The 12799-nt window shown below is 43.4% G+C and overlaps 1 protein-coding gene across 1 annotated transcript; it reads left to right on the top strand.

Annotated features, from left to right (window-relative positions):
- The first annotated feature begins 2371 nt into the window (after positions 1-2371).
- On the top strand, positions 2372-5316 carry Nfkbia (NFKB inhibitor alpha). The gene is made up of 5 exons (XM_015487483.2): positions 2372-2994; positions 3331-3541; positions 3827-3915; positions 4041-4301; positions 4760-5316. Exons 1-5 carry the CDS (start codon positions 2431-2433, stop codon positions 4805-4807), a joined length of 1173 nt encoding a protein of 390 aa, XP_015342969.2. The 5' UTR covers positions 2372-2430; the 3' UTR covers positions 4808-5316.
- The last annotated feature ends 7483 nt before the right edge of the window (positions 5317-12799 follow it).

The raw sequence follows: 12799 nt of genomic DNA on the forward strand, positions 1-12799 counted from the left end.
TTTTAACATATTTATTTATTTATTTATTTATTTAGTTATTGGCAGACACAACATCTTTGTTGGTATGTGGTGCTGAGGATCGAACCCGGGCCGCACGCATGCCAGACGAGCGTGCTACCACTTGAGCCACATCCCCAGCCCTCATGATTAGTTTTTAAGTGTTAATTTTACAACTTCTTTGGCCAAGTGGTTAATATATTGGGGTAGAAATTAGATGAACTGCCATAGATGCCTGGGTAAATGTCCATGCATTTCAGTTTCTTTTTAGGAAAATGGGAATAATACCTATTTACAAGATTAGTTTTGAGAACTAATAATGTAATACGTAAAGTGTTGGAGTTCTTTCAAAAATTTATAGTATGATATTCCCAAAAGCCTTGGCCATCCTTCCAAAGAAGGATTAAATATGCATTTGTGAACAATACATTTTTAAGCCACGGAAGACCTTAGGTAGAATTAAGTCCAATCTTATTTTAAACACAAGTATACCACTAAAATGTTAACTGACATCTCCAACTAATATGCAGTTAATTAGAGCTACAACCTAGAATTAAGATCTCCTGTTTAGAGTCACTGTTTTACACTGCCTTTATAATTGTATACATACGCACCAGAAGCCTAAGAGACAACGGAGTCAATCCCAGGGAAGTTTTCCTTTGAACATATGATCATTACTACCTGGAAGTTTTTATTTCTTGATTTTACTTTTTTCCCTCCCCTCATAGTTTGTCTTTAACCCTATCAATTCTGTTTCTCTACATTAAAATATTGAGAGAGGGGGTGAAGATATAAAGAGAAGGGAAAGGCTGGTTAGGGTACAACCAGTCAAGGAAAAGATGACTGCAATTATCTACAGAAATCTTTGCAGAACTACGGGGCATTTTTTTAAATATATATTTATTCTTTAGTTGTAGGTGGACACAATTCCTTTATTTAATATTTATGTGGTGCTGAGGATCGAACTCAGGACCTCACGCATGCTAGGTGAGCCCTTTTCCTCTGAGCCACAATCCCAACCCCAGAATCTTTTTTTTTTTTTTAATGATACTGGGGATTGAACCCAGAGCCCCAAACGTGCTAAGCAAATGCTTTACCACTGAGATACATCCCCAACACCATTTGGGCAAATTTGGAAAAAATCCCAACCTGGGGGACTTTATTTTGGCTGGATCAATTCTATAAGAAGCTGATGAACTCAAACCACGCCTTGAGAGCAGGAGGTGGGGTTGGGGGCAGAAGCATCAGTTCTATTTCTCCAGATGAAATCAGAAGATAGTGAACCCAAACCCTTTATCTCTGGAGTGCGTACCCAATGCATGAATGTATCCTACAGCCGCCCTCCTGCGGAGAAGAGGAGCAAGTTGAAGGCAGCAAGAGATGTGGGGGCAATGTTAGGGCTGCCTTCAACCTCCTGCAGGATGCCTAGCAGTTATTTTCTTGTCCTTAAAGGCCAATCTTGGGTAAGGCACTAACCTAGTCCTCAGCTGGGCACCCAGAAGTAGGCTCAGGATCAATTCTCTGCAGCAGCACAGGTAAATCAGACAGTAGGAACTCAATAGTTATTGAGGTATCTGCAACTTCTATTACAAAGATTTTCACAACGTGTGTGTGTGTGTGTTAGGGATGAGGTAAAAGTCCCTGCACCATGAGATGAGCCTGATATTGGCAGAAACACTGACGCCTGCGACCTTTTAACAACCAGTATGTCTTTCCCAGCAGAAAGAAGTTTGGGGGAAGCAAATCCCTACACCTAGCCATCATTTCCACCCTTGCGTTTTCAAAAGATCTAAAAACGGAAAGGACCGCAGGTTGGCAAACCCCAAAGAGGAACCGTTCGCCCACCAAGTCTGAGTCCTTAGGATCTCTGCAGCCGACGACCCCAAATCAAAACGATCCTGGGAAACCCCAGGGAAAGAAGCTTTCTTGCAGAGGGACAGGGTTACTGAGTGCAAGCTGCAGGGAAGTACCTCGGGGGAGGGGGCTTGATCGGGAGGACTTTCCAGCCACTCAGCGCTCATGAAAAAGTTCCCAGTACATGACCCCAGTGGCTCATCGCAGGGAGTTTCTCTAATGAACCCCGGCTCGGGGCTTAGGCTTCTTAGCAGAGGACGAGGCCAGTTCTCTTTTTCTGGTCTGACTAGCTTGGAAATTCCCCGCGCCTGACCCCGCCCCGGAGAAATCCCCTGCCAGCGTTATAAGGGCGCCGCGGCGGCGCTGCCGAGCCCACAACAATCCGAACGTGCAGTTCTGCCTGCTAGCGACACTGCGAGGAAGGCAGCGCGCAGCCCACAGCCGAGCGCACCTGGGGACAGCGCCCGGAGCTCTCAGCGCGCCATGTTTCAGCCAGTCGAGCACNGCGGGCAGAGGGGCCTCTATTGCCTACGGGTTTTCTGCACCGTTGCGAACCCTTGCAAAACTGCAGGGCTGCGCATGGGGAAAACGGGAGTTGGCTCGGGCTCCGAGGGCCCAAGGCTGGGCACCTCTGCTTCACAGCCGCCTTGCCACACACCCCCATCCCCCCGGCCCCGACCTCGCGGCCGGGGCGGGGCGGCGGCAGGGACGCGAAGTCCCCAGTTGCCTAAGGCGGCGGGCCGGGAGTTTCTGGGCCGCCGGCGGGCGCCGCGCGGCCGGGAGGGGAAGTACAGGGCGTTCCGGCCGGGCTGGAGGGCGGGGCGGTCTGGCCGGCGCCCGCCGCGGAGGGGGTGGGGCCCGGAAAGTCCCTGGGCGCCTGCCAGGAACACTCAGCTCATAATAACCTCGCGGAAAACACCGTGGCCTCGGCCTCCAGAAACCCCGACCTTGCGCAATCCCCCGCAGCCTGCTCTTCTTGGGCCCCACGCAGTGCACTCACCACCCCTGGGGGGTTTTCCCTCTCTTCCCCTCAGGTTCCTGCACTTGGCCATCATCCATGAAGAGAAGACACTGACCATGGAAGTGATTCGCCAGGTGAAGGGAGACCTAGCCTTCCTCAACTTCCAGAACAACCTGCAGCAGGTGGGCCCCTTACCCCGCCCTGTGCCCTCTCTGACCCCATGGTGGAGCTGGATATATAGTACCCTTGCCCCCAGATCATTTCTAAATTAACACTCCCTGGCCCATACTGCTGTGGCCTTTTTCATTCAAATCTGCCAGCTTCCTAGAGAGTGAAGAAAATTCCATTGGTTTGGTGAGGTCTTTATGACCTGCTGAGAACCTCTGGTATTTGCCTAACCCCCTGTACCTGTCTGGGAGGAGAAGCACTCACAACCAGGAGATGTCTGGGATTCAGGGAATCGAGTTATGGGTTTGTTTCCGTGGCTCATCCTTCTTTGTATCCTTTTCCATTTGTAGACTCCACTCCATTTGGCTGTGATCACCAACCAGCCAGAAATTGCTGAGGCACTTCTGGAAGCTGGCTGTGATCCTGAGCTCCGAGACTTTCGAGGAAATACCCCCCTACACCTTGCCTGTGAGCATGGCTTTCTGGCGAGCATAGGAGTCCTGACACAGGCCTGCAGCACACAGCACCTCCAGTCCATCCTGCAGGCCACCAATTACAATGGTATGTTTGACTGCCCCATCCAAGGGCAGTTGCCATGGAGAAGGGGTGGGTGGGCCAATTTAAGGAGTAGGGCAAGAGCTTAAATTTCCAGTATTTGAAAGGTTGAGGAAACACGCATTTGACATGCCTGTTTGATGTCCTTATAAAGTTCAATCAGAACCCAAATTCTGAGTTCTTAAATTTCATAAGATATAACCATTTGTCCCATAAAAGAACAGGGGTAAGGTTCTGCCTCATGTGTGAGGGTTGACAAATGACTATACTCTTTGCCTTTTGTTCTTCTAGGGCACACGTGTCTGCACTTGGCCTCTATTCATGGCTACTTGGGCATCGTGGAGTTTTTGGTGTCTTTGGGTGCTGATGTCAATGCTCAGGTGAGTGCTTCATAACCTACAGATGGAGTGAGTCAGGCTCCTCCTCAGTAACACTAAGCATACTCTTTTTGCAAGCAGAAATGCCAAACTCAGCTGTATATATCTCAAATTGCTCTTGGTTTCAGGAGCCCTGTAATGGCCGGACAGCCCTCCACCTCGCTGTAGACCTGCAGAATCCTGATCTGGTGTCCCTATTGTTGAAGTGTGGGGCAGATGTCAACAGAGTAACCTACCAAGGGTACTCCCCATACCAGCTCACCTGGGGCCGCCCGAGCACCCGGATACAGCAGCAGCTGGGCCAGCTCACCCTGGAAAACCTTCAGATGCTTCCTGAAAGCGAGGATGAGGAGAGCTATGACACAGAATCAGAGTTCACAGAGGATGAGGTTAGTTTCCATTAACATCTTCATCACTCTGCCCAAGATAATGAGGGCTATTTTCCTGTACCCTCCCAGGCCCTAGAGCTACTCTCTATTACAGGGCTCATCAGTTTCTCAAACTTGAACCTATTTAACCAGTATCCAAGAGTATGCCTTTTTTTGGTTTGTTTGTTTTGTTTTATTTTAATAGCTTATCCTTTCTCTTGATCCTGGGAATTGAACCCAGACCCTTGTGCATGTGAGGCACCTGGTCTACCACAGAGCTACACCCTAAGCAATAGTTTAGCTTTTTTTTTTTTAATGAAAGGAGCATTCAAGGAAAATTCCTTCAGCCTGTCAGTTTCATTATATTTGGTTTATGGAGAAGGGATTCCAAGAATACTTCAGTTATTTTCAGTAGCCTCCCTACAACACCCTTGGCCAAGTTCTGCAAGTTTAACATGTCTTTTTTCCTCTTGTTTTAGCTGCCTTACGATGACTGTGTGTTTGGAGGCCAGCGCCTGACATTATGAGTGGAAAATATTGAAAAGAACATGGACTTGTATATTTGTACAAAAGGAGAGTTTTATTTTTCTAAAAAAAGAAAAAAGGAAAAAAAAAATTCAAAGGGTGTACTTACCACCCACACTTCACACTGCCTGTCCCCAAACATTCTGTTGTGGTAGATCAGCCCTTATTTTGTTATTTTTGTGAACTTTTTTATGGGGAAGCAAGAAAGATTGGAATTCAAAGAAAACCTCTTTAAAACTTCACCTTTGTAGGGTTTATGGAGAAGGTTTTGATGAAAGAACTACATTTTATTTATTTTGCTGTTGATTGAATCACTGTTTATTTAGTGGCTGACCCCAGTTGTGTCCTGTCACATGTAATAACCAGGTGTTTGGTGGTGTGGGGTTAAAAGTCACTACCTATCAAGGTTTGTATTACCCTCCTGTAAATGGTGTACATAGTGTATTTTGTTGGTAATTATTTTGGTACTTCTAAGATGTATATTTATTAAATGGATTTTTACAAACAGTTATTCCTGATCATTGTCTTCAAGCTGTCAAGGGACTCCTCCATTCTGAGAGGAGGTAGAGGTGGAGGTAGAAAGCTGTGGGGGAACAGCCTGTTGTGGAACTCTTTCAGAGAGCAGCTTCTCACACTTACACCCATCCTCCCAGCAAAACTTTGCAGGCAGCCCCTGGGCCTGAGTGGGAGGGAGGCTGTCGCAAGCATGAAAGGAAATGCCAGTCTCAGGCTTAGGGTGGTGACAAGCTGTTCATCCTGTAGCTGAAAGGCTCTCCGTTGTCATTTTCTTTCATCCCCTTGATTTAAACTGTTGCAGAACCCTGCTTCCACTACAGGAAATTATTTTGAATGTGAGGAATATGAATTCATATTTTATAGAACTGGGAAAAATAGTGGAAGTTCCTAAGGACATGGACTTGGAAATGGGACTACACTGATATCTGTTAGCAGATGTTGTGAACATTGCAGAAGACAATCCATGTTAAAAACAGCAGAGTGCCAGGCATATAGGGCTAAAGAAAAATACAAGCTGTTGCACAACGTCCTGTATTTCACAGTGGAAGAAATTAGAATGGCCTGTCACCTTTTAGGAGAGGTAGATGGTTAATTTTTAATTTTTACCCTTGTTTTCAGGCAGTTAAATATTTAAATATATTGCATCTCTGAAACTACCTATTTTGTTATTGGCTGTAGTACAAAAATACTACTGGCTTCATGAGTCTTACGTTTTGCAAGAAATCAGTAATTTGTGAAAGTTGAATTTAGATACTCTGTAATTAGCATTTTTTCACCCTTAGAATGTATTTCTTGCTTAAGTAGGAGAATAAAGCTTAGGACATTTTATAAAATGAAGAATGGTGTATAAACACAATTCATGTACTTCAGCTTATAGCTAAGAAAATATTATCCCTTCTTGATCCACAAATGATCTCAAATTCAAATAAATATGATCATCACCTCCCTCAGACCAAAAAAGGAGCCAACACTTGTTGAGGTCTTTCATATATAAAGAGCATTACTGCAGAGCTGGTCAAAGCCAGCTCTGTCCCATCTTAGCAGCCTCAGTCTATCTAGAGCCAAGTATTACCCATGTTGTGCACTGTGCTCATCCATGAAATTCCTTGTCCATTCCAGAGCACCTGAACATGGGTGTTAAATGCTTGAACACATAAATGTTAATTTAGGTTTAGCTCTCTCAGCTGGTAAGTGAAAAGGGTAAAGTGGGGGTGGGGGAAATATCCACATCCTCAAACTCAAAGAACGAAGATTGGAAATTGGCTTCCCATGGAATGATGCTCTTAGTGCACCCTACTCAGAATCAACTCTTCTTCTGACTGTAATGGTGGTGAATGTGTGTCAATTCATTCATACAGGTTCACTTTAGTTCTGTGCTAGAAACCTGGAAAAACAGAGCAAAGGATATTGCCCATCCCCCACCTCCTTAGGGGCCAGCTCTTTGAGTAGGGGCCTCACTCTCCATGGTCACCACAGGGAGTGTCCTCTTCTGACCCACTTGGGCCCACAGTCTTGCCTTTCTAGACTTCAGCTTGTCTTCTCTTCAAGACCCCAACCCTCAGTTTGGGTTTTATCATCTGCATAAACTCCAACATAGCTGGGCCCGGTAAGAACTAAAGTCGGTCCTTAACTTTCCAGTTCTATTTTTCCATCTCCTTTTCTTCCCCTTCCTTTCCATTATTCTAGTTGTTTGGGTGGCTGGAGCCTAGAGTTTTAGTTTCCTAACAGAATATTTTTAGAATGGAAACATTCTAATTGGTAGAAAGTTTTGTTCACATTTCTAAGCAAACAAGAACAGAAGTTTTCAAAGAAAACAGTTTGGCAGACTGAAAGCCTTAGTTTACACACTTCGATTTTCTCCTGGAAGCTAAAGGTCCCATCAGGGCAGGTAGAAGTAAGGGAGTCTTGGGAAAGAGAGAAGTAAGAGGAGGAGGAAATAAATGTCACGTCAGCAACTTCCTTGAATTTAGTTCCTCGATTCCTTCTGCCTGCCTCATCTAGCAGGATAAATTTCCTTTATGGGTCATGTATACCAAATCCCCTTCCAGAGGAAAGGGATTTCTTTAAAGAGGCACAAACTATAGTCTGAGCAATCTGATTCTGAGGCCTGGAAATGCTGAAGGGGAATTTGCATTGAAATTTCAATAGCTACTGGAAGTGATTAAGTGGTGACAGTTAGAACTGAGTCAGTGAAATAGATTCTTCCTTTGTTCCCCTTTGCTCCAGATTTTTACTAACTTGCCCTAGGTGAAGCTGAAGTTTCATTTGGCAAGAAAGGTCAGAGTTCTGGAACTAGAGTCAGAAACCTGCCCAAGAAACCTTCCCCAACCTCTGGTCCCTGGACAAGAATATCCCAGGTTGTTTCTGAATCTTAAAGGAGCATTATGGAAACAGAAACTAGATATTATATGTGTGTTTCCCTCCTAGAGAAGTGAGATTCTCAGTCTCATTCATTCATTTGCATTATAAATAACCATTATTCTCCAGGCCCTCTGCCAGGAGCTGGAGACACAAAGATGAACAAGTCCTGGCCTTTGCCTCAAAGTGCTCCTTGCCCAGGTGCAGAGAAAGGCAACACATGTAAGACCCTATGGGGAGATGAAGCACAGAGCAAGACCTGAGCTCGAAGTGCAGGCATCCAAGGCACAGAAAGGTGGAGAATGGGAACGAAAGTTTATGCCCCAGCTAGCTATTTTCCTAGCAGTACTGTCTATTCTCTTATCCCATGCTCCAATCTACCAGTAGCACTTTTTTGTTAGGTGGCAGGAGATCAAGTTGTGTTCATAACAAAACTAAATTCCAGGCTGAGGACTAAACTGACCATCCACAGCAGGCTATGCTGCTTTTTGTTATTGTTGTTGTTCTTTTTAGATACACATGACAGTAGAGTATACTTTGACATATTCTACATGCATGTGTATATCTTATTCTTGTGGTTGAACATGATGTGGAGTTACACTGGTTGTGTATTCATATACAAACAAAGAAAAGTTATATCCCATTCATTCCACTCTTTCCTATTCCCGTCTCCCCCACTTCCCTTCATTCCCCTTTGTCTAATCCAATAAATTTCTATCCCCGCCCTTATTGTGTGTTAACATCTGCATATCAGACAGAACATTCAGCCTTTGTTTTGGGGGGATTGGCTTATTCCATGATAATCTCCAGTTCCATCCATTTACCAGCAAATGCCATAATTTCATTCTCATTTATGACTGAGTAATATTCCATTGTGTATATATACCACATTTTTTAATCCATTCATCTGTTGAAGAGCACCTAGGTTGGTTCCATAGCTTAGCTATTGTGAATTGAACAACTATAAACATTGATGTGGCTGCATCACTGTAGTATGCTGATTTTAAGTCCTTTGGGTATATACCAAGGAGTGGGATAACTGGGTCAAATTGTAGTTCCATTCCAAGTTTTCTGAGGAATCTCCATACTGCTTTACAGATTGGAAAGCACCAGAGTGTTTGCACCAATTTGTAGCCCCACCAGCCATGTAGGAGTGTACCTTTTCCCCACATCCTTGCCAACATTTATTGTTCCTTGTATTCTTGCTAATTGCCATTCTAACTAGAGTGAGATGGAATCTCAGTGTGGTTTTTAATTTGCATCTCTCTAATTGCTATAGATCTTGAATATTTTTTCATTACACTGCTTTTTTCTTGCCTACAGTAGTAAGACTTGAACATGATACATGCTGGGCAAGCACTTTACGGAGCTACAGACCTTACCATTTTGGTACAGTTTCACCATGTTGCCCAGGCTGGCCTCAAATTTGCAATCCTCCCACCTGAGCTGGGATTACAGGTGTTCACCACCAGGCACTGCCATACCATTTTTTTTTTTTTTTACATCTGTATGTGACCCTAGATTCTAGAGCCAAATCTGGAAGAAATCTGCCACCTGTCTTTGAGTTAATGACAAATGAGTGCGTGCCTTTATCCAGAGCTTCTCAAATTTAACATGCACTTGACTTGCTTAGATAACTTGTTGAAATGCAGGTTCTCATTCAATTGGTTGGGGCTGGCTTGAGATTCTGCATGTCTAATGTTTTCCCAGACAATGTACTTCTGGTTTAGGATCAGACTTGAATCTGAACTAGGCCTTAGATAGTGCTGTCTGCCACCCCTGGTGGTATCACTGCAAACTGGCCTAAGCACCTCTATAGCTGCTCATAGAGAAGATCTAGCATTGGGCAATGGGAGTTTTTTTAAAAGTAGGGGTGGATCCTGAGCACTGGCACTAAAATAGGGACCAAGGCCAACAAATCTGCCATCAAACCAGGTACATGCAATAAGGGAAGAGGCTGACACAATACAAGGTCAAAGGCATAATCATTGGGCTCCAGAAAAGGAACAAAAGTCATGTAGGAGCTGCTTTTGAAGAGGTAATTTGCCTACTAAGGAGATGAGGGCTCGGGATGTGGCTTAAATGGTAGCATGCTCGCCTGGCATGCGTGGGGCACTGGATTCGATCCTCAGCACCACATAAAAGAAAATAAAGAATTTGTGTCCACCTAAAACTAAAAAATAAATATTTTTTTAAAAAAGGAGATGAAAAGTTGGTTTTAAAATTGGGAGCCTGAGGCAGGAGGATAGAGAGTTCAAAGCCAGCCTCAGCAAAAGGGAGGCACTAAGCAATCCCTAGTAGCCAAAAAATAATTTAATTAAATAAAATGAGTTAATCTGTACCTTTGTATGGGCTGTTGTGGGTGCAGGTCACGCCCTGACTAGACCTCAGAACTGGAAGGAATGGAGGGGCAGCGCTTCCCTCCCTGTGATAGTGTTCCTATGGCCCTTACTGAAATGTGAGAAGCCTGACAAACAGTAGACTAAAATGCATGAGGAAAAATCTTAAGTAATGAGGAGCTTCCCTTCGGTTGTTGCCATCATTTCATATATGTTTAAAATTTATTGAGTAGAGCCTATATGAAAAGACTTAGCTGTTTAAAAGCAAGTTAAAATTTTTAATTGTCATCTTTTTATTTTATACAATATTTTTTAATTATTATGTTTTCATTTTATACAATATTTTATTCACAATGATATTTAATGACACTATTTATCATGGGATAAAAATTAAAATTAAAATAATTGCAGTTTTTTATTAAATTTATATATAATGTTTACTATGTGCCAGACAGTAGTCTTAAGTGAACTCCCGTGATTTTCTCTCTTTTTTTTCCCTTTGGTACCAAGGATTGGACCCAGGGGTGCTTGACCAGTGAACCACATCCCATCCCTTTTTTATTTTTATTTTGAGAGAGTGCCTCATTAAGTCGCTTAAAGCTAACTACTGTAATTCTCAAACCACCCTGTGAAGTATTTTCATATTTCTTTGAAAAGAAGCATAGCAAAGTGAAGAAACATGGCCCAAGGCTAAGGGTATATCTTAGCGGTGGAGCATGCACGAGGCCCTGAGTTTGATTCCTAGCACCTAACAACCACAAAAAGAAAGAGCCGTGTCACACAGCTAGTCAATGGAAGAGCAGGATATGGATCAGCTCCAGGTTCACATTTCTAATCGGTGGCATGAAACAGCTTCCAACTAAATGTAGGCATTCCCACTAATAAAAGTGATTTCAGATCATCAATTGGGGATATGTTCTTTATGTTCTGTGGTAGAGCACTGGCCTAGCCTACACAAGTCCCTGGGTTCAATTCCCAGCACTGCAAACAAACAAACAAAAAAAATAGTTATGTGATTTCAATGTGGCTGGTAAGGATTAACTAGCCCAAGCTGAAGTTCTTTAAAAAAAAAAAAAAAAAAGTCTTATAGAAATTGCAAAATGATGCAGAAAATGTAAGACCTAAGATCTTAGAAGACCAATAACTGAATAATACTTTGGGACTCAGGCAGATCTGAACCCAAATCCTAATTGTCTCCCCGCAAATTCTTAGCATCAAGTTTCATATGATGCTAATAAAGGAAGTGAGGCATGTCTCTCCTTCCAGGAGTTTCCAGTGTGCGGTCTATCTTTGCTTCTGACTGAAGCTTGGGTCTACCCAAAGTCACCACATTAAACATTTTGGTCAGACTTTTAAAAACTTTGCAGTATTTTAATATTCCTCCCGGGGGATGCCCAAAACAAACAAGCAAATGCAACTTTTTAAGAACCAGTGAATGAACTTCTTTCAAGTGAAATGTTCTAGTATTGATTCAGTTTTAAGTTGGTTTTTAATGTTCTCCTGTGGCTGCCTTTCCACCTCTATCCCTGGGGAGCAAAGTCACTGAGGAGGACTTTGTTATATGGCAAACTGTGTGTGACCTAGCTATGGAGCAGCCAGTTCTGTAGACCTTTATGTGTACGTAAATTCAATTATTTTCTTCCTCAAAACACTTAGTAAACCTCTGGTTTGAAGTAGAGACCTAAGCCATAGATAAATAAATATCCAGTCATCCACAAGTCAAGTGGGAATAGACAGCTTTCCCTCTTCAGGCTGAGAATTAAGAATAATCGTACCTCCCATGATTGACCATGACCAGTGTGTGTAGTACTTCTCAGGCCTGAAATGTGTGATGTAGGGCTCTGTGCACATGCCTGTCCACCCATTGCCCACCAAGTACCCACCTAAAACAGTTCCAAACATGGAGGATTTGAATGACCTCTGGACTAAGCTTGGCCCCAGAAGTCTTCTCTCCTGGCTTTTAGCTGGGGCTCAGTATCATTCCACCAAAAGGGCTTTCTGAAAGGAGTGCATCAGAGTTTCTGCTCTGGGGAAGAGAGAGACATTGGCGGGTATGTGATCTTTGATCTTGCCCATTGCTGGCTGCCTAAACAGAACCCCCTAACCTGCTGATAAGACAGAATGAGGCCGTTGCTTAGTGGACAGGCAGGAAATGTCCTCAGAACCTCTAAATCACATATGTAGTGGGAAGAGAGTGGTCGGTTCTCTCTGAGAATTGCAAGTTTGATTTAAGGAGGGTCTTTTGGTGCAGAGGCTTGGTTAGGTTGGAGGAAAGATCATTAGATAACAGTGTCATGTTGTTGAAACAGCAAGGTGAGGGGTTTGAAGAGTCTTAGGTGTGGAATATTTATTGATTTATTCCTTTTTAAAGAGTTGATGTGTCTTTTGAGAGATTCCTGTAATGAACAATCAAGTTATTTGCCTGGGCAAAAGTCTCTTGAAATAGTAAAGTTATTGTAATGAAGATAATGGAAGAATGAAATCATGTTAATTTAGACAGTAATTTGGGGGGCAGAAGAGATAAATATTACTTTAGTTGGATTAGTCATTAGGCCTAAAGTCCTGAGTAATAGGACGCATGACAGGTACATTTTGATGTATTGAAACAAAAAGAAAAAGCTAAAAATTCAGGACATGAACCAACCCATGAACAGCATGGTGGCTGGCATGTGGGCAGTGGAGCAGTGGGACTGTGGGGCAGCCAGGATAAGGAGTATGAAGGAGGGGAAATTGGAGAACAAGCATCACCTATTCTAGAATTTCATGTGTAATTGACAAGCA

This window comes from Marmota marmota, unplaced genomic scaffold, assembly GCF_001458135.2.
Source record: "Marmota marmota marmota unplaced genomic scaffold, marMar, whole genome shotgun sequence".
NCBI classification, from domain to species: Eukaryota; Metazoa; Chordata; class Mammalia; order Rodentia; family Sciuridae; genus Marmota; species Marmota marmota.